Source organism: Lichenostomus cassidix, chromosome 2 (assembly GCF_008360975.1).
Source record: "Lichenostomus cassidix isolate B80296 chromosome 2, HeHo_3.0, whole genome shotgun sequence".
Lineage (NCBI taxonomy): Eukaryota > Metazoa > Chordata > Aves > Passeriformes > Meliphagidae > Lichenostomus > Lichenostomus cassidix.
In genome coordinates, this window is record NC_139482.1 from 4,929,394 (window position 1) to 4,955,375 (window position 25,982).

Sequence of the window (25,982 nt, forward strand, 5' to 3'; positions counted from 1 at the left end):
TGGTTGCTTACTACAGTCCCTTCCCCTTTCCAAACATTTCACAAAACAGAGGACAAAATGAAGCTTGGGAGCCCAGTGCATTTTTAGGCAGCTTCCAGTTTTTTCAGGTACTGCTGTTCCTGATTTTGGGTGATGCTATTTCCTGTAAACAATGAATTAAGGTGACCATAATGGTACTTCTGTTAAAACAGTGTAGAGGCAGGTTCTAGAGCTACAGAACAAAAGTCAAATGGATAAAGACAAATAGATAACTTACCTGGAAGGGCCAGAATTAATTTACCTTTTAATTTGCCTGCTATCCCCAGGCATAAGCAGCAGGATATAGATTTGCAATTTTAGTGCCATGAAGTTTTTAGACTCAAGGTGTGTGAATTGCTTAGATTTTACATACTGGGTGTCTTGATTCTGTCTCTCAGTGAATATTTGTTCCTCTATGCATGGTGGGGCATCTTCATAGCCCTGCAAATTGGGTCAGGACCCAATTCACTTTTGCTTGGGGTTAAAATAGCTGAGAGAATAGTTTTTCTCTGTCCATATTAATCTGACTACAATGAGAGTGCTTCACTGCCAGGGTCAGATCCTGATGTGGAACTGTGCTTCCTACAACTTTTTACTTGGTGAGACAAAACTGAGAGCAACAAAGTGCTCAAAGTAGAGAAGGTGGAGCAACAACATGGTAAGGTCCCCAGCACTTGGGAAGAAGAGCATCACATAAATCCCTTCACCACATTTTAGTCCCCAGGTAATTTTTATTTTTAAAGGTGATTCTGCTCTCTTCCCAGCCCCATGGTGGAGGTGATGGCACAGGACCCACTAAGGGTTGAACAAAAAAAGTTGAGATATTACAACATGACAAGCAACAGCTCTGTAGACAAAGTCTTGAACAAAACTTTTCACCAAGTGGAAGGGCTGAGTATAAATGCAAATACTGAATGTTCTCATTTTCTATTTTGTTTTCCAGACATTTATAGTACTGAACAAAGGGAAGACAATCTTTCGATTTAGTGCCACTCCTGCCTTGTATATACTTAGTCCTTTCCATCCAATCAGAAGAGCAGCAATTAAAATTTTGGTACATTCATATCCTTTCTGTTGATTTTCCTCCTCATGTATTTTATATGGGTTTTAAACACAGATGGATGGAAGTCAGAAACCATTTTATTTCATTAAGCTGTTTTAAATCTTTTGGCTGAATTTGCCTGCACAAGCAGAAACACATTTGGATTTTCGGTTTGTTTCATTTTATATTGTTATGTGAGCTATAAAAATGACTGTATCATACTGCTGGCATCAGATAACGTGAGCTGCACTGGAGAGTCTGGTGAGTTTGCTCAGGATTAAAGGATGGGAAGGGACTGATCATCTTTACTGAAGGGAAAGTGGGTGTTTCCCTCAGAAAGGAAGGGAACCAGGGGAAATCTGCACTGATGGAGAGTTTTGCTACCAAGCACTTAAGCAATCCCTCCCAGAGGTAAAAATCTGTGACACTGCAGACACAATTTAATTTTGAACTGCCTCAGATCTGAATTTTTTTTCTCCTGAAACAGAATATTAAAAAAAAATTTTGTTGGCTCTTTTCTAGTTTGTTTATTGGGATATGCTACCCAGCTAGGAAAAAAAGGCACAGGCTGTCCTGTGGGACTTTCCCATGGAGGGACAATGACTGATTTCCCATACTTCTGCTTCTGAAGTCATGCAAGACACACTGCAGTGGTTGATTTTGGCTTGTATTTTCCACACAACCCCAGAAACATTATACTCTGACATGGCCATATCTCTCTGGAAATCCAAACTGACCCAAATGTTCAGCTTTGTGTGAACATTACTTAAAACAGACCATTTTTTCATGACTTGGCTGCTTTCTCTGGGGTGCACATGGGAGACCTGGCAGTGATAATTCAAAGACTCCACATGCTGCTGTGATCACTCTGTGATGTTTTAGTGATGGAAATCCCTCATCTGCAATGCTCATGTCCACCACAGAGAATTAATAAATACTAACTAGGTAGCATCTTAGAAACATTGGTTAATTATCAAATATCAGGGAAAAAAAAAAGGGAAAGGAACTAGATTGCAACTCCATACAGTGAGAAGAAAAGTGATAATATAGGTATCAAAAGGAAAAACAGGTGAAGCTTCTGATTGCAATAATTCTATGCAGAAATGAATATGTGATATCAGCCAAGACATTATTATGGTTACTAAGAATACACTGTAGAATTCTGCAGAGAGATTTGCTGGTGGATCAGATTATATGTGCACACAAAGCAGCACATGCTGCTGCATACCTAGAGCCCAACCAAGTTTTTTAGGCATGGTTACCTCAGCACAGCCTTGCTGAAGCTAATCGAGGTCAATCCATTTGCCCAGGTATGGCTAAAGGAAGAATATTAAAACTGAGCTTCTTGGAAAGAAATTGAGAATATTGCCTCCAGCTTTGGAACCTTCTGTCTTCTCCTCACATTCTTCCACACTGGCTGGTGAAGCCAAGAGGTCAGAGGAATGTGCAGCACAGGAGCTACAAGATTTTGGTAGCAGGCAACCAGAAGATAAATAAGCAAAAAATCCTTATCATATTACTTCCAAGGCTAAAAACCACAGAAGAGAGCATTTAAAATACCTGCCAGGAAAGAAATATGGTCAGATAAGGAGTGTGAAATTTTGGCTGTGGCAGGTCTCAATGCAAGTATAAGTTTAGCTCCAGAAAGACACAAATTATCACCCTGTATTGATGTCAGGAGACCCAACAGCTCAGTCTTTGGCAGCAGCAGGCAGGAGATAACAACTCCAGCCCCAGCAAAACAGCAAAGTTCCTGCTCTAGACACTGATTTGTTTTCTGTCAATAAAGACTTTTTGCATCAACCTGAAATGCAAAGGCCAACTGGCTGAGCAGGCAGTCAATATCCCAGGCAGAAAGGAGCCTGAACCAGCAAGTACTCAAGCAGATAATATCCCAGACATGGACCTGGGAACCACATCTATCGTCTTGCGTGACTGTAATCAAGCAATCTTTATTTTCCCCAGGGCAAAAGCCTGAAAGGAGCATTAGCAAATGGTGCCCTGTCACGTAAATATCTGAAGCAGCTTCTTTAGTGGATGCCATATTTCAATTTCCAGCCATTGAGTGCACCGTGAAGGCCAACAGTGGAGCAGAATAGAGAGGACAGAGTAAAATCATCCTGTAAAGAAGCTGTGGGGGTCACATTTCCTGGTTAAGTAGCTGTATGTGGAGCTTTTCCTCTGAGATGTCAGGCAGGATAGATTCTGTGTGTTCACTGCTCATCCAGCCAAGCCTGAGAAGTCCAGTCTTTCAAAAATACACCCTTGAAAGGAAAAAACCAGCCACAGCCTCCTAGTAGTGTTTACTATTAATGTATCCTTAACCCACTTCTGGGTATTTATCCTCTAATTCGGAGTCTATGAGGTCTCATGAAAGGACCAGGGCTGCCCAGAAGGTGACCCTGCTCCATTTCTCTCCCAGAGACCATGGAGAGTGTAGGGCTGTATGCCATTAGATGAACCCTTTTTGTCTTCTGCATTGTTATTAGCCATCATTAACATCTTTATAAACTATCTCCACCTGCTAACGAGGTTAAATCACTGGTAACATTCCCTTGGTGCCTTATGGTTAAAAGACTCCTCTTAGTTCTTCATGCCTGCAAGCCAAGGCATGTATAAAATCTGTAGCAATTTTTATTTCTAGTTATTTTTTCTAGGTATTAAAGCTAGTTGATCTCAGTTTACCACTTATCCAGGTTGGAGGTTTGGCCAAAACTACCTTCCTTGATGCTAGAATTATGGATCCTAATAATTAGAAAAAGAAAAATAAATTTTTAAAAAATAATATTCTTACAGAATTTCCAAACTTTGTTCATACTTTCTGTTTGTAGCTTTCCTCCCATCTGATTTTGCACACTTTCCATAAGGCAAAATGAGACCTTGTGAAGCACCAATTACACATTCTATTCATTGGGACTAACCTTTGCTTGCACATATTATATGTAATTTGGCAGTGATCACCTAAAGAGCCTCTAGTATTCAGTCTGCTAATTAACAATTATCCATCATAATGAAGTCTAGAATAGAAGTGTGCCGCGTTTGACTCGATATCTTTGTGCTAGGAGATAAAATTTATAACTTTTAGAATCGGTTTGTGCAAAGCCTATTCTGTAACCTGGAATTGGAAATAATAGGTTTAATTTATTGCAGAAAGGATCCTGATGAGTGGCTTAGTATATTTAGTTTGTAGGCTTTCAAAAATAGTTTTAATAGCAGTTCTAAGATAGGGAATGGACAATGCTGCTAATATAGCTTATCTCAGTTTCATCTTCTTTGCTTTGTCCTTTCTGAGTAGATCATCATCACAGACTTTTACTAATGCAAACAATTGCATTCCCTTTCAGGTGGGAATGCTAATTTTCTTTCTGTGGGGATTTCTGTTTTCTCCTTCTTCTTTAACACTGACCACTACCTTTGGTGCATAACCAGCTGAAACATTTCATTCTTTTATGCTCTTTGTCGTTTTCAGCTTGGTCATGAAACCCAGATTGAATTCAGAGTACATTTGTTGTCCCAGAGCTGACCCCTTACATTTCCAACCTGTGTTCTCTGGTTTGTTCTCTTTGGTGCTTGAATAAGGAGGTGATGACACCTGCCTGTAAGTGAGCATCTGGGGAAGCTGTTAAATTCAGTTTAAATCACAAGGAAAAAGGGATACAGAGACAAAACCAGTGAATCTAAATTCCAATAGAGGAATTTATTTCCTTGGAATTGAAATATGCCATTTGTTTGACGTGGTCTGAAGATGCCATTCTGGTTTCCTGTGCTTTATCCACAGCATTTCACTGTGGTTGGAAAAGTTATCCAGTGTTTTCTAGGCTAGCTGCAACTTAAAAATTCTGTTAATGAGAATGACAGAGTTTATAGAACTATATCTGAAGCTGATGTGAGCAAATGTGACTGAATATCAGGTATCCTCCCCAGTCCTTCAGTAGGAGGTGTTGGCCCAGAAGTGGAAAATGTTTGAGAGATGAACATTCCCTGTGAGTTCAATTACTGCTTTCTGTGGTGGCCCTGGGGAATCTGCAGGTTGGTTACTACCAATTTAACCTTGTAGTTGCTTATGTGGCCCATGGGAAAACCTTCAACTCCATATTCAGCAGATGTTTTGGCTCTGCAAAAGGATAAATTTCATGCAAACATTTCAGGACAGGTTTAAAATGAAATTCTTCAATCACTACCCTCAAACAAAAAATAACACAAATGGAATCAGCTGCAGAGATGAAAAAAAAACCCAAACAAAGCCAAACTTTTATTTTTCCCCCACAAAGGAGAAAGAAATTCACATTTGGGTGTTACTTACATTCCCTGGGAACAGTCCCTGCCTGTTGACTGAGCTACAGGCTGTTTTCCTTTACCTTATCTTCTGTACACACTTTTTAGTTAGACTTTCCCAGTTGTGTGGGGCCAGTTACTGAGGCAGGAGAATCTCATCACATTTTGTAATTTTTTGCAGAAAGTGGCACATGCTTTTAGGAGAGCCATTCAGTGAACATTGTTTTCAATTTCAGGAATTTGATTTAGGATGCTTTTTGTATTTATGGCCCCAGTTTAGCAGCTAAGTGCATGGACTATGTACTTGGGAGGTTTGTTTTAGCCTCCAAATAAGGATTCTAGTCCCTCAGCTGAGGCAGTGAGCTCTGAAAACCAAAGCTGCCTATTTGCCAAGCAGGTTTGCAGACCAAGCCTTAAAATTAGTGCTCTGAAACTCATACTTGCTTTTGGTGAAACTTTATATTGAAAGCAAGACCTCAAGCCCATAAAAGAGATTAGAAAGACCAGATTTGTAACTTTCCCGTAGTGCCTGAGAAATGTTTCAGGAAAAAAAAGTGAAATGGGAATTTGCAGACACAGGTTTTTCTGTAGATACTTAAATGAGACTAATCCCTCTTTTCATACAAAGTTGTGCACCTATGCACATTGTCATCTGACCAACACAGCTGTAAATTTGGGGTATTGTGTTTTCAAAAGTCTGCAGAGTCAGGACATTTGTTTACTGTATAAAGTACGTATAAAAGATGTAGGAAAAGGGATAAAAAAGCAGGGAAGGTTCCCTCATTTTTCTGTGTTTATATGCTTATTTGTCTCCTTATGGACTTGCAAGCAAATGTTTATAGTTCTTGAAACAACTTGAAAATTGTGATTGAGCTGTCACATCTTATATGAAATGACAAAAATTTATGAAGTCTTGTATCATATACCTTGTTTTCCTTAATTCTCCTCTTCACATTGTTCAGTATGTTCATTATGTGCACTATTTTAACTAATTGTGTGTTCATGGCACAATCAGAGACTCCGTCATGGAATAAATATGTTGAGTAAGTATCCTTGCTTGTTTACAGCTGTCCCATCCTCGTCTCATCCTCCCTCTTCCAATTGCTATATTCTTATTTTCACTTTGTTTGCTGTTGTCTAATCTCTTTCCAGTAGTACTGACCATGGTATCTGCCCTCACAAACTGTTTTTCCAGGTAGTTGTTTCTGCCTGTGAAAGATCCCTTAATAAGCAAACTAAAAATCTTTAGTCCATGGATCTCATGCTTATTGCCAAAGGCACCTTTTATGCTACATCTGGATGAAATCATATATGAGGACAATCCCCTTTGAATCTGGCCAGCTTTCCACAGTTCCCATGGCAGAGATTTGATGGTTGGACACATCAGAATAGGTTGATGGAGCTTAAGTTGAATTATTTGAGGGAATATTTCCTGAACATACTTACTTCTAGCTTTGAACTGAAACTTACTGGATGCAAAAGTTTCTTTTGGACTGAGCACATCGTTCCCCTGTAAGCATTGTTAGGAATTCTTTGTGGGCATCAAATTATCTGGGAACACCTCTATGAGAATTCCTGTTTTTTTAGCTTGACAAGCCTTCAGGAAAAATAGCAAAGACATTGCTTGAAGGGAGTTATTTTATGTTGTTGTGGGTTTTTTAATTAACTTTAAAAGAGGTTAAGGGGCTTCAATGAAATGAAACCCCATTTCATTTCTTTAAGTTGCTTTAAAATATTCCTTTTAGAAACAGATACCAGATGCACAAGCTAATCAACCTACAGTGCATTAAACAATTATTTTGGCTCATTGAACCAATCAGAACACACTTTTTATTTTTGACTGACATATGATAAACACAGCCATCTGCTGCTTCATAGCCTGGTGGTTGATCTATTCAGGGCTGTAAGAAAAGACAGTAAAACGCCCTTATTTAGGTTCCATAAAATCATGCAGGACACATCTTCTAGGCCATAAATTACTAATTATAGGCAGCACTGAACCAAATATTTCATCCCATCACAATAACATCCTAATCCCAGGATGTTTCATGTATTTCTGTATAGTGTGGTACCCTCAAGTATGTCTGTGGCTGTCCTTTTCCCTGATGTTGTCCTTTTCCTATTGAAAACTTTCTTAACCAGAGCCATGGTGTTTTCTGCTGAATCACAGACATCTCATCCACGTGATGATCTCATCAAAATTTGGTCACTTGGTGTACAGCTGGGAATTCAAACCGTCTGGAGGGAAATATCAAAAATGATATTATTGTTTCTTCTGCAAGCAGGAAAATGTGAATGGTTTTATCAGTGTGTCAAGCAGAGCATGCAAGAGCAGAAATGCAAATAGACTCATGGAGTGTGGAGTAAATCCTTCCATGTTTCCTCTTCTCCCATGTCCCCTCGTATCTCTCAGCTTTTCCTCCTCAAGTGCATAGAATGAAATCAAAGTCAAGTACTTTGGAGGAGCAAAATAACCCAATGAACTGTAATTCAAATTGATTAATATTGGATTTGGAGAAGATACATTTAATCCATTTTGTTCTGCTGTTTCAGAGACTCACAGGGGATAGAGGAATAACCTTGTGCAAATATTTGTCCTAGATCTTCCTTTAAAGCATTTTCCTTACCATTTTGAAAAAAATAAATCAATTCAACTTCCCCCCACTATAAAATTTTTTAAGAACCCTGACTTTTATTGTTAAAGAAGCTGTTCAGTTTGCTGGAGGACTTTGCCCGATCCATTTAGAATTAGATGATGATTATACAATCAATTAAACCCATCTGACATGCTGAATAAATACAAGTGCTTTATCATTTTAATGAGCTTATGCACTGTTAAGTATTTTTTTTTAGTTCTTTGCATGTGTTTTCTGCATGTATTACTGAATGCACATGCTTAAAGAGACTGTCACATGGGTGACCTATATTTGAAATACCAGAGCAAAGCTAAATGGAAGCTGTGAAAAAGTTGGATACAAGATAATGCTCAAGTCTACGGTCAAAGAGGAGCTGCAAGAAACATTTAATGCCCACTGCTGCACCAAAACTCTCCTGCTAATCCCTATTTTAAGATGAAGCACACAGAGATTTTCTGACATATGTGAGTAGCTCTGCTGTGTGACACAATGGCAGGAGGGCATGAGATTTGCCACTATCTCTGTATGCCCATTTGCAGATCAGTGGAATAAAGCTAAATATATTTTATGCATAATGTTCTTCCTTAAATTGCCACCTTTAATCACTCACCTTTTTTTTTTACCAAAGAAGAATGTTAACTGGTTCAATTTTTTTTAGGTGTGATGGCACCAATTGATATTTAAGGACTGAACAGAAAACTCAAGCCAGTGTTTCCACTGAAAGCCCTCAACATCATGACTTATGGAATTTGTGTTTTAGTGGATTTTAAATGCTTGAGGGTTTTTTTAATAGGCTTTGGTATCATCTGCATCTTCCTTTGGAGAAAAGGAGTAGGGAATGCCAAAGATGGATAGTAAATATTTATTTCTTTTGTTAAGAGATGCCCTAGAATATCCAGTCCCATTGGGCTCTCCATCTTGGGTAGAAACATTTAAAAAAAGCTGTTTTATGCCCTGAACTCTCTCTCTGATGGCAGGTAGAGCCCTGGGTGAGTACAGATCTGAGAGCTATAAATCAGAGGCATTACTTTCCTCCACAGAGATTTTGCTAAATTTTATCACAAGTGTCATCTTTACTACAAAAGGCAAGATCTATGTTCTAGCCCAGATCATCACAGTCAAGAGGCTGTTGGTAATAATTTAATTTACTAGGGGGAAAAAAACAGCCTCGTGTCTTCTTTACTGTCAGGCAGGTCAAAATTACTACAAATAGTAGTCAGGTGGGAGGTTTTTTATTCTTTTTCAGTGAGGGCATTTTGTTGTTTAATTCTCAAGGCTGGTGCAATTTGCCATGGATAATGAAACTCAAGGGAAGTTGCAAAATTAATGCCCTTTTTAGCTAATAAAACCAAGTGCTGGCATTTTTTTAATCTTCAGAATGTCTTGGGCAGGAAGAAATGAGAGGTATGAATGGAACATCCACCCTCCTTCAAATCAGAGAAACAAGGAATATTGGGAATGATGTTGCCCAGAGATGTTGTGGACATCCCAGCCCTGGGAGTGTTCAGGGCAGGTTGGATGGATCTCTGATCAGTCTGCTCTAGTGGAAGTTTTCCTGCTCATGGCAAGGGGGTTGGAAGGAGGTGATTTTTAAGGTCCCTTCCCACCCAAACCATTCCATGATTCCCTAATCCACTCCTCTTCCACTGGAGATGGCAGACAGAGGTTCAGGATTTCTAGAGCACAGCTTAGTCTGTGTTTGACTTAACAAGTGAGGATCCATCAGGGGACACCCTGTGGTGAAAATTACCTTCATACTGAGATTGTTTTGCTTACCTGAGGCTCTTCCTTGGTCCACACCTGAGGCTGCTCAGGCACAGCCCAGTTCTGCAGCCATGACTCCCACAAGCAACCCCAGAGTTGTGTCCCTGCAATTCCAGATGTCTACTCCTGGCTAATTCTCTTGCTTCTTTGGCCACTCTGTTCCCCAGGTACACTTTCACTGGCATTTACACTTTTGAGTCATTGATAAAAATATTGGCGAGAGGATTTTGCATGACAGAGTTCACCTTCCTCCGGGATCCATGGAACTGGCTGGATTTCAGCGTCATTGTTATGGCGTAAGTAGCATCCCTTTATATTTTTAAAGAGAGTTATATGCAGCAGAACCTTTTAAAGGATTGTCTGGCTATTCTTTTTGGGTTTTTTTCACCCAAATTTTATGAAAATTAGAAAATGCTGAAGTGTATTAGGAAGGAGGTATTTTTTTCCTGAGTGGTTTCAGAGGAAGAAGTCAGAGGAATTCTCAGTTCTGTTCTCTGATTTCACTACACTGTTTTGGAGAAATTATTTACTCTCTCTGTGCTCCACAGAGAGAGCTGTTAGTACAATATCTGTAATAATATCTGCCTATCTAATGTAGTTTTCGGAAGCTTCAGACCCCTGAATAGAAAGTGTTGTAAGTGTGACTGAATATCCACCTATTTAAATCCCTATTTATACTCTATCTATCCATAACATCATGAAAGCTGTTTTCACTTCCCTCTCTGCACAAAACCTTTCCACACGGAAAGTAATTACTACTTTACTACGGAGAATTAATTTATAGTCCTCTGACACTTGTTACATATCTCGGGAATAGAAATTTGGCCCCTACCATGATATTCCCCTTCAGCTGTATGTGTCTGCCTAGATTATTTGAGTTCATTCAGGACATGTGGGGTTCTGGTGCTCTGAAGGAGGTGATGGATTTGCAACATCCAGACAGCTAAAAATACACAGGGGTAGAGGAGCAGTCAGCCAGCACTCACAGGGGACTCAGGGTCAGCCCAAGCTCTGGCCAAAGGCAGATGTCTGACACTGTCGGCACCTCCAGCTAAGACAGAAATCCAGATTTCCTTCATAGTCACACAAGAGAGAAAATCCTGCAAAAAATGCTTGTCATCTTGAAGTGAAAGCTAGTAGAGATGCCTGAAAGGCTCCACTTCCTAGTCATGGAAGGATCTGATCTGATCTCCCTGTTTTTTTTCTGCTTAATGATACCTGTATTCAGTTCTGGGATTGGGTTAGTTCTTGCTGCTGTCTTTAAACCTCATAATTCAGAGCACTAAGTGAGATTCAAGTGTGTTAGCATTGACATTTGAGCTGAACTCCTGGGGCTGTGAAATTTCAATGGAGCCCAAACAGGGAAAGAACATTTAACCAAAGTTTGCTCAAACTTCGGTGAGGACCACTGAAGTTCAAAGCACAGCTGTGTTAGGGTGCAGGGATCAATATCAGTATTTAAGGAGACTCTGGATGATGCTCTTTTTCATATAGTTTAGTTTTAGGTAGTCCTATGAGGAGCAGGGATTTGGTTACCATGATCCCTATGGGTCCCTTCCCACAACTTGAGATACTTTATAATTCTGTGGTTCTTAGCAGCATTTAGCAGAAAAGCATGAACGTGAGTAAAACCTTTGGGAACTTCCTCAGGAACATTCCCATTTGTTTCAGTAGGCTTTGGATCAAAGCCAGCCCTAGGCCAGGTCCTGGTATCTGTTACTGCATTCCTATGGATTTGGCTGAACTGACATCTGGCCACTACGATAAGCTTTTTTTAAAAAAATAAAGCAGTGTAGATGGGGAGAATATTTTGGAGGTCAGCATATATTAGATATTTTTCTCAGCTAAACTTTTCCTCAAGCTGAACTTTTCCTCAAGTGCAATTCTCCTGCAACATTTAGAGGCAGGACAACACAGAGTTACCATCCTGCTCTCCTGTCTGCTGTCCATCAGGCAGGTGGAAAAAGCAAGGCATGATTGTTCCTCTGTTTGTGAGTTAGGATGTGAGTTTATTTGTAGGTCTCAGAATTCAGCACAACATGGGAGAATTTCTGTGCAGGAGTTCTAATTTTTCCAGAAGGAAGGAGGTTTCTGGCAGTGAGGTAGAAAGGAGCAGAGAAAAGGACAAAAGGAGCCACAGCTTCCAGCTTTGACCATGAATCTGCTTCACCTCATCCTCTCAACTTGGGCAGAGGTTGAGACATCACCCTGGGAGCATCTCAGACTGAAATTCAGGTCTGAGCAGTCAGTGGGGGACATGGTCTGAATATCCCTTAAATTCTCTGCACATCATCTCTGGGTGTTTGGGATGTAGGGAGCAGGAAAGATGTGAAGCTTTGCACAGACCTTGGGGTGGACAGGAACCCACAGGGGAATTATCCACTCCCTGGTGGTAGGAACCACAATTTGGTGCCCACAGGTTTTGGGTTTACCCCTTTTTTCCTTTCTAATGCTAGACTTGAATGGCCATTAGTGCTCCAGCCTAAGGATCATGAAAAACCCTTAAGGCTTTTCTAATGAGAGGCTTGGGAGTCTGTGCTTTCTTTCCCAGTTACATTTCGATTTTCTTTCTAAATGATATTTCCCATCTTAGTTAGAACATCCCTAAAACAGGGGGACCTGCAACTGTGAACTATCAAGCTTCTTAATATCAAACTATTTTCTTAATATCAAATTATCTCTTCAGGATTAGCATTCATTCCAATTGTTTATTACTATAGGGCATATTATACTAAACCTTTCCAAATGGAAAAAAAAAAAGGAATTCTGGAATAAAACAATAAACAGAAAAGTGTTTCCTTGAGCCCACAGGCAGCAGTGAGAGAGTTAAAAGTGGCTGCAATATGATCTTCATATGTACAATGAAACCTCCTTCCCAAGTATGCAAGCAGCAGATAGTACAGAGCAGTGGATAATGGAATCTATTCTGATATGATTTAGCCTTCATACAAATCCAATTTGCAAGTAATTTAAAGTAAGATTGATCACACAGGTAACTCTGGTGTTGTCTTTGCCTGTGTGCTGCCAGAGGTATTTCTGTATCTGCAAACAAAGATGGCCTGAGGATCCAAAATGAAGGGGCCATGAGATTCAGATGGACTGAGGGTTCTGAGCTAACAGAAAATACGATTATTTTGCTGATGAGTGTTACAGTGGGAAGACTAGCATTTGCTTAAAATTATTGCAAAATTGCTTCTTCTCTTTTGGGCAGAAGCAGCACAGATTGGGTCACAGAGAATGGTTTTAAATAGCACACTGTGGAGTAAGAGGTGCTGCAGGTCTCTGGGGCTTTTCTGCCATCCTGTGCCAGTGGGCACAGCCATGGCTTGTGAGCCTCTCTGGGGCCATGGATGTGTTCAGGGGAAATTATGAAACTGCCCCTGATTAGATCCCTCTCTCCCAGACCAGTGAGTCTCTCTTTCCAGCTGTAATTCTGGGTTGGAAAGTGCCCTGTCAAAAGTTTAAGACATTAAGCAATTCTCTGGCTAACAGGAAAATTTAGGATGGGAATTGCAGTTGCTTCTCACTCTCCAATTCAGAGGAACTGTCCTGCTGCAATTTAATCTAAGAAATGACCAGAATAAATCTTAATAAACTATTACAAACAGAAGTATTGCTTGCTTCACGTGCTTGTTCACATATTTATAATGTGTTTTTACAAATCTCTGGTCAGCAAAACCATATTTCTATCACATTGCTTTTCCCCAAATTATGCTTTTCCACCACCTTTCATGTTGCAGAAGAGTTTGGGAGAGAAGCTCAGGGTAAAACTGGGGAGGAAACAGGTAAATCATTGCTCAGACTCCCCTATGAGATTATGAAGAGAAACAATATTGTTCTTCCAGGCTATAATCTGGATTAGTAGATATGGAGAGGATGTTTTGTCCTCCCAGGGGCCTTTGGACAAAGCCCACTTAAGCAGGCTTTGTAAAATAACCAGGTGAGTTTTTTTTCCTTGACATGTAAAAACAAATGCCCCAAAGAAGTAGGTCATTTGAATGAAATTAGGTAGAATTTTAGAAGTTAAATTCAAGGGCCCAAGATCTCTTTGGTTCAGATGGTGCAGTGGTGACTGTGGTTTTGCTGTGAACTGACTTGGAGGAAATAATTTTGTACAACACTGATAAAATGAAGCTCATTCCATGATTGAACCTCCTGGGAACATTTAGCTCAGATGTGAGCTAAATGGTCTGCAGGATGACCAAAAGAGGCATGGCAGGGAACAGCTGGGACTGGTATTTTAATCATAAGGAGTTTTTAGTAGGATGGCAGTTATATTCATTTAGACTCCATCTTCCTGCAGCCAAAGGGCATGAAATTGAAATACAAAACAAAATACAATTTAAAGCATCTCTTGAAACCGAATTCTGCTTTACCACAGAATACAGCATCTTAAAATAAATAACCCAGTAGAAATGTTTGTACTATTTTCCTATGTTGTCCTACATGTAGTTTTCAGAAGCTATTATGTGAAAATTACTTGAGTATTTGAAGCTTTTATATTTTTTTTAGAGCAGAAAAATAACTCTTAATATTTTCTCTAATGTAAAAAATATTTTTTTTTGTTAAACTACATGATGGTAAAATCTTTAAAGTATTTATGGCTGAACAGCACAGTAACAAAATTCACCCAGTAGTTTTAAGGAATTGATGTCTATTAGAAAAATTTAGTAGTTCAAGTAGCATTTGAAATGATGTGTACTAATAAAAACCAGGGGCAAATGGCATCAAATAGCAGCCTGAAAAGTGGATGCACCTCTCGTTTGGCTGCGTTCGCTCCCACTGTGTATGAATGCTTTCTTCATTCAGACAAGTCTCATACTCTATTGTGTAATTCCAAATAACTGTGACTTAATTCTACAGGTATGTAGGAGAATTTGTGAATGTAGGCAGTGTTTCACCTCTTCGGACTTTCAGGGTATTGAGAGCTTTAAAAACTATTTCAGTAATCCCAGGTAAGACGCCCTGATCCTTACGTTTTGGCTCTCAGCTACAAGTGATTCTTTCTCTGTCTCTCTTTGTCCCTTTGATTGTTGTTTCTTTGGCTGGTGTTTTGTCATTGTCTGTGTGTGACTTTCCCTTGTTACAGATACATAACTGAATTTGTGGACCTGGGCAATGTCTCAGCCTTACGAACGTTCAGAGTGCTGCGGGCGCTGAAAACAATCTCAGTCATTTCAGGTGAAAATCAGGTTAAACACTCGGGCTGCAGTTAAAGCCTACATGCCATTTCCAGTAGTAAACACCGTAATGACAAAAGACTTAACCATAGATACTGATCAGGAAATGGAGGAATGTAGGGAATGTGACCTGTCAATAGAATACATTTCTTTATGTGTTTTTTCCAACGTGGATTTTGTGGCAGAAATTCTGAGTGCCTTCAGAATTACAGAGCTCACAAGTGCCAAAGCAAGAATGGTGGCTTGTGAATCATACTCACTTGTGAACCACATGAAAATGGCAATGAAAATCTTTGAAAGCCTTCGGATATTGATCTTTAAAAATGGAAGGTTAATGACCTCAAAATGCATATTCATGTTTAAGAGCACATCGATAGAGGAATCTAAATCTGTGCTATGAGCCAAGGTTTCAAGACTGCAGGCACAGATAGCCTAATTTGTCATGGTGTTTATCCATTTGCGTGTGACAGAAACACTGTTGAGATTTTGGGCCTTGGAGAGATCAGAAAACATTTCATTATTTATTTTAGTAGGTTCAGCATTTCATCAACTCATGTTTTCTTACATTTTCAAGGATGTGATTTCTCCCCTCTTCCCCCCAACCAAAAAAAGAAAAATCAGTGTTTTACTACACATCTGGTTGTGAAAGGAGCTCTTTATATAATCTCTTGCTATTAAAAAAAAATATTTGCTATTAAGTAATTTATGAAGAGATGAGTCCACTGAGGACTAACCATACTTTCAAAACTTTCTTGCTGAGCATTATCTATGGACAGGTCTCATTCAGCCTCAGTGTTTAACATCTCCAACCTGCATGACAAGGTAGAGAAGATAGCAAAAACCATGCATGGTAGATCCTATCTGTGATAATCCTGAACAGATGTTGGCAATTACATGTCAAAAATACTCAAAACATCGAGAGAACTGCTCAGATTCTCACTCACAGCTCTTTAAGGTTAGAAAGGCTTTTCCACCCACTCTGTTCTGCACTGTAATATCAATCTAAACAAATTATGTGATGCAAATTTACAGGGATATGTATTGGATATGTATTGAAACTAATCACCAGCACTCACATGGAGTAAAAGCTAGCAATGGGAATTCTGGAATGGAGGTGTTAGGAAAAAATATATATCTGGGTGTAGAGTTTGGTCCCTCATTTCAATACCACAGTAATGAAAATCAGGGAAATTACTGGGAGAACAAGGTCTTTTTCTTTGAAAGTGTGTGCTCAAATACAGGTTTTAAAGAGCACTCTAAGATGATCATTCATTAGGTCCTTGAAATTAGTACTTGTCTTAATTTTTGTCTTTAAGTCTTAAAGAATAATCTATTAGAAAAGAGGTTTTTGGTTGGTTCTTTTTTAAGTTTTCTCTAACTGTATTTCCATTGAGAAAGGATTTTTATTTTCCTTGGGAAACAAAGCTGAGCACAGCTTTGCAGATGATGTGAGATAGTAGTGGCTAATCAGAGGGAAAGCCAGAGTTTGTTTCCTAGATTCCTTTGCTAGCAATTTGAAGACATAACTTGGAGGGACATCCATCTCCAGGGGACACCTTTCACCTTGCATCTTGTCTCAAGCTTGAGCCCCTTCAGAGCAGAGCCTGTCAATTTTTCTGAGTTATATATATAACAACTTTCTTCTGTTCTAGATCAGAGGTGGAGCTGAAGCTTGCTTTGCATCAAAATTTGACTTAGTGGGGGGAAAAAACTGAATACTGAGATTCAAAAAACTAGATTCAAGTATACCAAAACCCTTCAGTGATATTAAACACTGAGTTGTTCCATTTGCTGGTTAATAGGAAAAAAAAAAATAGAGAGGAGTGTTATTTATTAAAAAATTACCTAATAACTCACATTCTCTTTTTTCATTCTGACTGAATATTTGATTAGTTTTTTTGATAACTGCATTTTTACATACAAGTCCCTAAATTATTTGTGACATAACTGCATGAAGATATGCTAATAGAATATCTTGCCTTTGATTTTATCATCAAGATTACCTGTGTCCTGAATATGTTTAAATTACAAATGTGGAGAGCTACAAATTGCCATAGCTGCCAGTGAAACACAGCCAGAGGTTTTGGTTTTTTTTAATATTAGCAGATAATTTCAGAGGAGTCAGTTCATCTTTCAGTTAGACATATATATATATTTTAAAAGAAGTATTGGACATGATGCTGTGGTTTGTCTGGAGATCAGTCTGAGTTTTTAATGATAACTTAGGCTTATGCTGAGGTAAAATATTTTCCCCCAGTAGGCTTAAAAATGCAAAGATGATGAACATTAATATCTTCCACGAGATTTTTGGGGTTAATAGCAACAGAGAGGAGAAGGTGGTTGTTATTTTTGCTTCCTCTTTCACGTCTCAGGTGAAAACCACCAAGTTGTATCCTCCTTTGGAAATATCTGAGCTTTCCCTCAATAAAATTGATCACTTTTCCATCAGGTACTTCTATTTGCATGGACATCCTTGGACTCACCGTGCTCAGTGAGATTGCTTACGGAAAGCAACAAGCCAAGTCCTCCGTGGTGTGAGGCTTCTGTCCAGCAAAGCACTTAGAGGCTGCTTTTCAAAGGCATTCTGCTTCACTTGGAATCAATGAGTTTCTCTATTGACTCCAGAGGGAGTCAGTAAAGCTAACAATTAGTGCTTTTAAAAAATCTCACCTGCCTTTAATGTGGGGCTCTAAGTGCTTAGGCAGGCACTGGGATGTTTAGGGGGATGCAGGAGCACAGGGATGGAAAAGATCTCCTAAACTCAGAGTCCACTGCCCTGGCCTAAGGCTGAGTTTAGTGCAGCTCAAACATGGCATGATATTTATTGCCTGACTTCCTGGAGAAATCCTTCAAAGGTGGAGGTCCCAGGGTCTTCCTGAGAAGTCCAGGAATGATTCCAGCAAGTTGTTGCTTTTGTCATTAGAAGATTTGTCCCAGGAGGAGGTTCAGATCCAACAACACAAATGGCAGTATCTACCAGCAAGCTTCCCTCTCACTGGGGAGCTGGGGCTCAGCTTGGGTGCCATGATGCCAATATCTCCTGTTCCAAACATCCATGGACATGCAGCTCCTGTCTCAGAATCCATTCTCCCTCTCTCTTGCTGCGTTATCAGATCTCTCTTTTTTACCCTGGAGCTGTGTGAGATACCATGTACCCTTGCCATGCCACAAGACCTTCATGGAACCCCTCAATTTCCCCTTTTCTGCACTAAACACACACATTCTTCCTGTTTGTCAGTTACCCGTGATACAGAGAGGAAAACAAGCTTTGTTCAGGTTCAGGTGCTTAGAAATAGGTAACGTTTTCCCTATGGGAACATCAAACCTTTAACTCTCAGTGATTTTATTTACTAATTGGCATCTTGCATGTTGCCAAGGCAACTGGATTGTTTTTCCATCTAGATAGGAACCATGGTCAGCAGCAGAACATCCCACTGAAGCCATTCATTTATTTCCCATTACCAGAGTATCCAAGTTCCAGTGTGCTCAGTAGGAACAACAACAGAGGGTCTTGAATCATATTTTATCCTCATGGAAATCACCAGTGGTTTTGATAGCTACTAATTGAGATTATGTAAACCCTGTGGCACACCTTCCCCATGAAAAGACCAGAAAATCTGGCAGGCCATCACCATCATCATCATCACCACCAGGATTTTGTAAACTGCCCAAATCCAGAGAAGCCCCACTGCTCTTTCTGGAGCAGGCGTGAACACCACAGACATCTCACACAAAATTACAGGATACTGGGGAAAGGTGACCTCATAGAAAATTGGGCCAAGGCACTTTGGGGCCTGATCCAGCTCCCATTTAAGTTAGTGTGAGACTAAAGGCTATAAATAGTGCTGTGAATGTTATCCAGTGCCTCAGTGATAGCCAGAACAGAGCTGGGAGAAGGAGAATTAAGACTGTGTGGAGGAGACTGACCCTCGTTCACTGCTTCAGTCCTGCTGCACAGAGATAAATGTCACCCTTTTGGTGGGAAAATCACTTAACTCAAGGAGTAACTATCCCTGAGGTGAGAAATACAAGACAAATTTGTGTTTTCCCTGGAGCCAGGCCTCTCAGTCACTTTTCCAAGCAAAGCCAGGCTGCAGGAATGTTGACACTCATTCAAGTTTTTCCAATGTTGTTAAACTCTTTTCTGCTCCACATCTCAGTAACTAATCACCAAATGCACTCATCAAAGGTGAGCCTTTCTCTCCCTCCACACATGTGACTCATGGGGACATTTACAGTGAATCCTGAGGGAAAGGTGAGGACAATCCTGCTTCAAGTCACCCTCTTTTTTTTTGTTTTTTGGGTTTTTTTTTCTTCTTTTTCTCCCTGCTTTTTTCCAGACTGTGCTTGAACGTGTCTGATGTTCTGTAGGTGATTGCCAACATCTGGTATGGATGTCATACTGAATTATACTAATACTTCCTCACATCTCGCATAACGAATGGATGGTGTTTTGGGATCTTGCCATTTCTCATTGTTTGGTGTTGCTTGCATTTTTCTATGGTTTCTGATTTGCATTTGAAAAAAAAATTATTATTTGATTAACCTCTTAATGTGATAATTTCTACCTGCCTTAACAGGAATGTTTGGGCCAAATTCTTCTTGCTCTCTGCAGATGTCAGGCTGCCTGTACAGCCCTCATTCCACTGATTTTTTGGATCTCGTGGTGTTTTTCATGTCATGCAAGCAGGATTTGGCCCAGAGGTGTGGAAAGAAGTCAGTGACTCAGAAAAAGCCTGTTATTGATTTACTCCACAGGGGGTAATCTATAGACCATTGTCATTAATGGGTGTAGGTGTTACTCAGCTTTGGATCAGATCCTCAGGTTTTTCCCTGCATGCTGCCTGGTTTGATGTCTGACTTGCAAGAATTAAGTAAATGCCTTTAATGCCCCATAAATAGTATCTTCTATTAAGCTATATTGCAGTGCTCTCATTGGCACTATTTCAAAGAAGGATTATTTATCCAGAAGATTTAACCGTGCTCTAAATTTGAATACATCTAGCACTGCTTTTACAAAACATAGGATTGATTCAGAGAGATGCAGAGCACCTGCAAGAGGTTCTGGGTGTCCTTATTTTCCCCCCAGCCCTTCCATTTTGGAGGCAGAGAAAGTTTAAATGAACAATGAATTCAATATTTGACTTAGCCGTGGCACTTAGTTGTGTCAACCTTGATGGATGCTACTTTAATTTCTGAGAAAATTTTGTTTTTAAAGGGTGAGAAAAACAGATCAACTGTAAGTATAACACTCTCCAAATGGTTTTCCTGGAAAGTTTTAACAAAGGTCCAGGAGGCAGAGTACAAGTTATTTTTAAATGGTCTTTAATTACAGAACTTGTATCACTGAAGCATCACCTTCTTAAATTGTTCAGAAGCTTGTAAGCTATGAAAACAAACAAACAAAAAAAAAAAAAAAAGGAAATAAAGCAGAAAACCCTCTCATAAAGAAATTATTTGATACCTGCAAGGAATGAACTTGTAAAACTAATAGTATAGAATTGCTATTCTATTTAAAACTCCAGTAAGTAAACTGGGAAAAACATGTTTCATGAAATGACCTTGATGCTAGCAATACTGAGGCCTGATTTTGAAAACAGAGAGTCTTTATCGGTGATTAGAATTTAGTGGGGATTTTTCCCTAATATTATCCCTATTCACATTAGGACTCATTGTCCATATGAGCAAGATTAATTAGTGCACTTAGATGATACAAATACAGACTCCACGTTTGTGTCTGTATTACAGACAAATAAATGTGATGCAGGGATTTCACAGGGAGTTTGGCAGTAAAAGAATTTGTCGTATTTTCTCCTTAAGACTCAATTTGCATCTGGATTTCCCAAGTTTAACCAACTCCAGTGAAGCAACATCTATGCATTCAAAGGACAACCAATGATAAGAATAGCTGAAAATATTTCAGAATATTAGATTAAAAAAAATTTAAAATTCTAGTGCATTCGCAAATCTTCTTCCTCACCTAACAACCTGTTTAAGACCTGATTGTCTTAGCAGTCTTATAATGCTGGGCAAGGGGGACACCAGAGAAATCCTTTCAGAAATGGGCTAGAGCTAAAACTACTTCCCCTTCAGATAAAACGTTTATTCAAGACTAGATTAGCAGTAGAGGTTTAATTTTTACTGAGGCATGAAAACAGGTAGCCAAAGCTACACATGGGCTCAGAAGTTCAAAGTCATCCTTTTTCTGGGTACCTGAATATAACTGACCTCATTTGTAAAATCTGTATCTGGTGAGGAGGAGAGGAAGGATGAAAATCCAGCTTTTGCATAGTTTGTCTTGTAATAATATATGCTTTATTTTTGAGCAGAGCAGGGCTGTCTAACCTCGCCCTCTTTACCATGCCACAAATTAGTTTTAGAGAGGCAAAGAAAGAATTTAGTGGGGAAAGCTCCCCACACCTGATGGGTCAGTGCCTTTTGGTTAAATGACCATTTTACAGATGTTAATATCATTCACAAATTAGCAATATCATGTGCAGGAGTGGAATATTTTAGGCTGCTGGATGAAGGAACTGCTGCACCTGTTGTCCATTCCAGCAGCTAATCCTCATTTGAGAAACCCTGATTTTCCCCTCACTCAAACCACAGATTTTTAAACAAATCCAAAACCTAATTTTGCTTTCCTATAAGTCCTGAATTACATTTTCATGTTATTTCCAATTACATAGCACTAGCTCAGCCTTTGTGGCTGCCAAACTCTTGGGGTGGAATTCCAAGGAACTGAGATTTAATGTGTATGATCATATTCAGTGAGCAAATCAATGTGCTTCTGAATATTGCTCAGGAGAATTCCTCCTGTTTCCTCATTGCATTTTCTTTTTCCCATTTAAATCAATTTCTCTTATTGCTGCCATATTGGGGACATGGATTATCAGAAGCACTTATTACTACTTACCAGGATTAATTGAACATAAATAGGAAAGAAATGACAAAATTGCCACCACTGTGCAGCTGATATTAATGTCCAGCTACAGCACACCAGTTTAGAAGAGAAGGGTCTCTTTTTAAAAAAGAAGTGGGATTTTCTGTGGTAACCATATAATATTCAATCAGCTCATACACTGCTAATCTCCAGGAACACTTCAAAAGCAAGAAATATAATTTGAGAGAACATTATGATTATTTATATCTGCATATTTATGGAAGAATAAACTCAAGCTAGTGTTACAGGGTAAAATAATAAAGGAGAAGCTAATTTGTATGACCCAAGCCTTTGGTGTTATGCAAGAGGATGATTTATCTACTTTGGCAGCATATTATAAAACTATTAACTTTGCCCAGGTATTGTTGGAACCTCAGGTTGTTTTACTCGAATAATTTCCACTGGGTTTGTTTGATTGCCCATATTTGGCTTTTTTCCTAATCCGAAATTCTTGTTGTCTTAAGCAAATTAATTGAAGGCAGAGGAATTATTCATATGAGGACAGCATGTTGGATTTGGCACTAAAATATGTAAAATAATCAGGGAATAAACAGCATTTCCATACCTCTTCATCTGTTTATGTGAGGGATAAAGTTATCAGAATCACCTGAGAGATTTGAAAGTAACTCACGTTCTCAAAATTCAATGGGATTTAGGCTTTACTGCCTTTACTGCAGCTCCATGAAAATAAAAAGACACATTCCATTTTTTCTTTATCCATGCATACATTTGTATCTCACTGCCCCTCCACCCAGTTCTTCCCCTCCATTTTTAAATCAGTGTTTGTGCAATTCCAGGACTTTTGTCCAAAAGCAGGCCAAACCAAACATTCACAGTGATCACTCGTCTCTCGTTTCTGACATCCAGTCGCAAACACAAACTCAAAGCCCTTCAGATTTCCCTTTCCATGGAGATTTTCATCACGAAAAGCAGCTGCCTGCAGACATCTTTCAGTCTCTCAGTCTATAAACTCTCGGCTTTTATCTCCCTAGGCCTGAAGACCATTGTAGGGGCTCTTATCCAGTCTGTTAAGAAACTTGCTGATGTGATGATCCTGACCGTTTTCTGCTTGAGTGTCTTTGCCCTCATAGGCCTCCAGCTCTTCATGGGCAACTTGAGACACAAATGTGTCAGGGATTACACCATGTTTAACTTCACCAATGGCTCCTTGTACTTGGATGGTAGGACGTGGAACAACTCAGAGGAATTTCTCAGTGATCCAGGTAAGCTCTTCTTTGTCCTGGAGTCTGGTTTTTGGTCATTTGAGGTTTGGGGTTTTTGTTTGCTTGTTCTGTGTTGGTTTATTTTTAATTATATTGACCAAGAGCTGTATGTGAATAAGCAAAACGTGACCAATGGCTCTTCATGATGTCAATGTGGTTTTGAAAGACCTTGGTAGTTTTCTCTGAATCTCTATGGTGCCTTCACAGTCCATGCTGAAAGTACTTCTGGTGCTTTCCTGTGATGGCCTACTTATATCACTGATGGTTTTTACAGTTTTAGGGAGTCTTATGAAATATTTTTGAAGCTCTGTTTCCTGGAATTGAGGAATCACATGAAAATTTCAGCCCTGTGTGGGTCTGGTTTGCACATTGCTGCTCTAAAGACAATTTATAGCTCTTGCATTTTCTAACAAAACTTCAAGATTTGAGTTAGTGGTCTTTAAAAAAAAATACCAAAAGGTAAAGCAGAGAAATTCAGTCTTTATTAAGCTGGAAAATCCCAAGAGAAATTTTTCAGGGAAATCTTATGCTGTTTGGGCCCCAATTCATTATCTGGGTTGGCCCATCCTGTACAAGCTCATGACCGGTGACCTTTGGTATTTTATTTATTTTGAGGAGAAAAATGAACCACATAATCAACTCATTAACTGGAGTTATGGTTGGGAGGCAGATAACTTCCACCCACAGATAACTAAGAGTGGTGTGAGGTGCTGCTTTCCCCCTCTCACAGAGGCACTGAGGGATGAAACAGTGATGGCTGGAAGCACAAAGCCTTGCAATGAAGGTGAAAGGATGAAATGGAGCTGTGAAAATAGCATGGCTCTCTGGAAATGGAAGTAGGGTAAATGTACCACAGGGCAGTCTGTTAAAATAATGTCAGGGCCAGCTGCAGCATTGCTTTAAATGCAAGGAATTGTACAGCTGCTCCAGCATACCATGAACAAGTTTATTTATGTGGCCCTGATACTGGGAGGAGGGCAGACACTCCCAAAAATCTGTGTAGGAAATCCAGCACTTTTTAATAGGGTCATGAATATATACTTGCTGTCACTAGAGGAGATTTACCTATTGCAAAGATAACCAATTTGGTGAGATAACAGATTAAAGTGCATTAGATTTTGATTTGTGGTCTTATTAGGAAGAAATAATAGTAATAATATCAATTAATATTTCATAATACCTGAAAATAAAGACATGGTACGTTATGGCAAACAGTTGTCACTTGCTTTGAATAGACAGAAATTATTTAAGTAGTTGAAAGTGTTAAGGCAGTGCAGCAGGCCCCTGAAGACTTGGGAGAAGAGTAGGTTTATAAGAAAAAGTAATGACTTCTGAATAAGAACAATAAAGCCTTCCTCAAAATGCTGAAGAAGGAGGCTTCACTATTAGGAAAGAGAGAGTAATATTAAGTAGGATTTTCATTTAATGTTTACTATTGCACTAAAGCAGCTCAGAAATGGAAGGAGTGGCTCATTTTGTGACTAGATGGGATAGTGCTTGGTATTTCATTTTGCATAAGTATTCTGGTGAAATGAAGTGACCATTTAGAGGAGAGCACTGACCACAATTTAATAACAGTCCGAATTTCAAGTGCTGCAGGGAATTAAGCAATACATGCAGTTGGATTAAAGTGTAGGCAGACCAAATTAGATAAAACGAAGAATATATTAAGAAACAGAATGGTGTCAGTGTTTACTCTGAAGAAGAACTAGAGGAGAAAATTGGCCAACATGTTGAGATAGGAGAGTTCACTCGAAGGGAGCATGGACAATTACAAGAGCTCTTTGGAGAGTTCAAAACCAATGTGGCTGAGTCACTTAGTCTGGAGCAGGGTTACTAATCTAAAAAACCCAGAAAATAGAAACCTGTCAGAGATTCATAATAATACTTTATTAAAAAAGGGGGATGTAAAGAAATATGGCAGTGAAAACCACTGAAAACTAAAATTGGGGAAATTCTTAATTCTGTTCATCAGGACAGCAAAATGGAGAATTAAAATGGGGTGACAGGACAGTTCTACTGTTGGAAAGCAAAAATTGGCTTTGGATTCTTTAAGAGCATTTTTAATGTTTTAAGGGACAGAAGAGAGCCTCTGAAATGACATCAATTTGAACCTTTTTTTTGCATTAATGAAAAAAACCAAAAATCAGTAAAACCCCTTAAAAGGGCGATACAGGAAAGAATTGCTTTGTGCTGCAGAGGAAATAGTTGAGAGACTTAGTCATGAAGTGTGAAGAAAGATAAGTGCTCCGTTTTGAGTCTTTCAATGCCCTTTTTAGTTTGAGATAACTGTGTGCCACAGGCACTTGCTACAGGAGACATTTTGGTTGTGTCTCTGGGACAGCCATCTGGGGTGGCCTGGGCTAGCTTCAGGGCTGCTTTTTTATTCAAAACTGATTTCCTATCTGGACAAAGTTCTGTAATCTTCCCTTAGCTGCTTCCAGCCTCCAGGCAGGAAATTTTTTCTCATCTGTCTTCTTGGTCCTCTAGTTTTGGTTTTATATATGGGGAAAAAAGTTAGCTTATAAACTTCACTTCATCACTGGCTTAACCACAGTTATGTTGTAACTCTTGATTTTCGGTTGATTCCTGAAGAAATGACCACCATGACCCCCAATTTCAGCAATTCCTTCCCTTAACTACACAATCCAGCCCCACAGGTTCTACCAGAGTGGTCCCAACAATTATTTTGTGGTTGAGGTCAGGTGCTGCTTCTCCCCTCTGCTGCTCCTGTTCTGCCTCCACCACCAGCAGAGGCAGAGTACAGCACTGGTAGTGATGGTGCAGGAGCTGCAGTGGCAGAAGAAAAGTCTTTTTTTCCTAAATCTTGTCAAGATTAGGACTTTGCATTGCAAGGTTGCTAATGTTGTTGAGACTTGTTGGGTTTTCTGCTCCTGTCTG

General features: G+C 39.4%; 1 protein-coding gene across 7 annotated transcripts in view; it reads left to right on the forward strand.

Moving 5' to 3' along the window:
• LOC146440753 (sodium channel protein type 5 subunit alpha-like) overlaps window positions 1-25,982 on the forward strand; it is a 209,788-nt gene that overhangs the window by 41,455 nt on the left and 142,351 nt on the right. For all 7 annotated transcript variants that reach the window (XM_085050201.1, XM_085050194.1, XM_085050197.1 and 4 more), the window contains exons 3-7: window positions 962-1,079; window positions 6,288-6,378; window positions 9,903-10,031; window positions 14,825-14,916; window positions 22,851-23,081. In XM_085050201.1, the coding sequence (XP_084906327.1) occupies window positions 962-1,079; window positions 6,288-6,378; window positions 9,903-10,031; window positions 14,825-14,916; window positions 22,851-23,081 (661 nt within the window). The remainder of the gene's footprint in view (window positions 1-961; window positions 1,080-6,287; window positions 6,379-9,902; window positions 10,032-14,824; window positions 14,917-22,850; window positions 23,082-25,982) is intronic.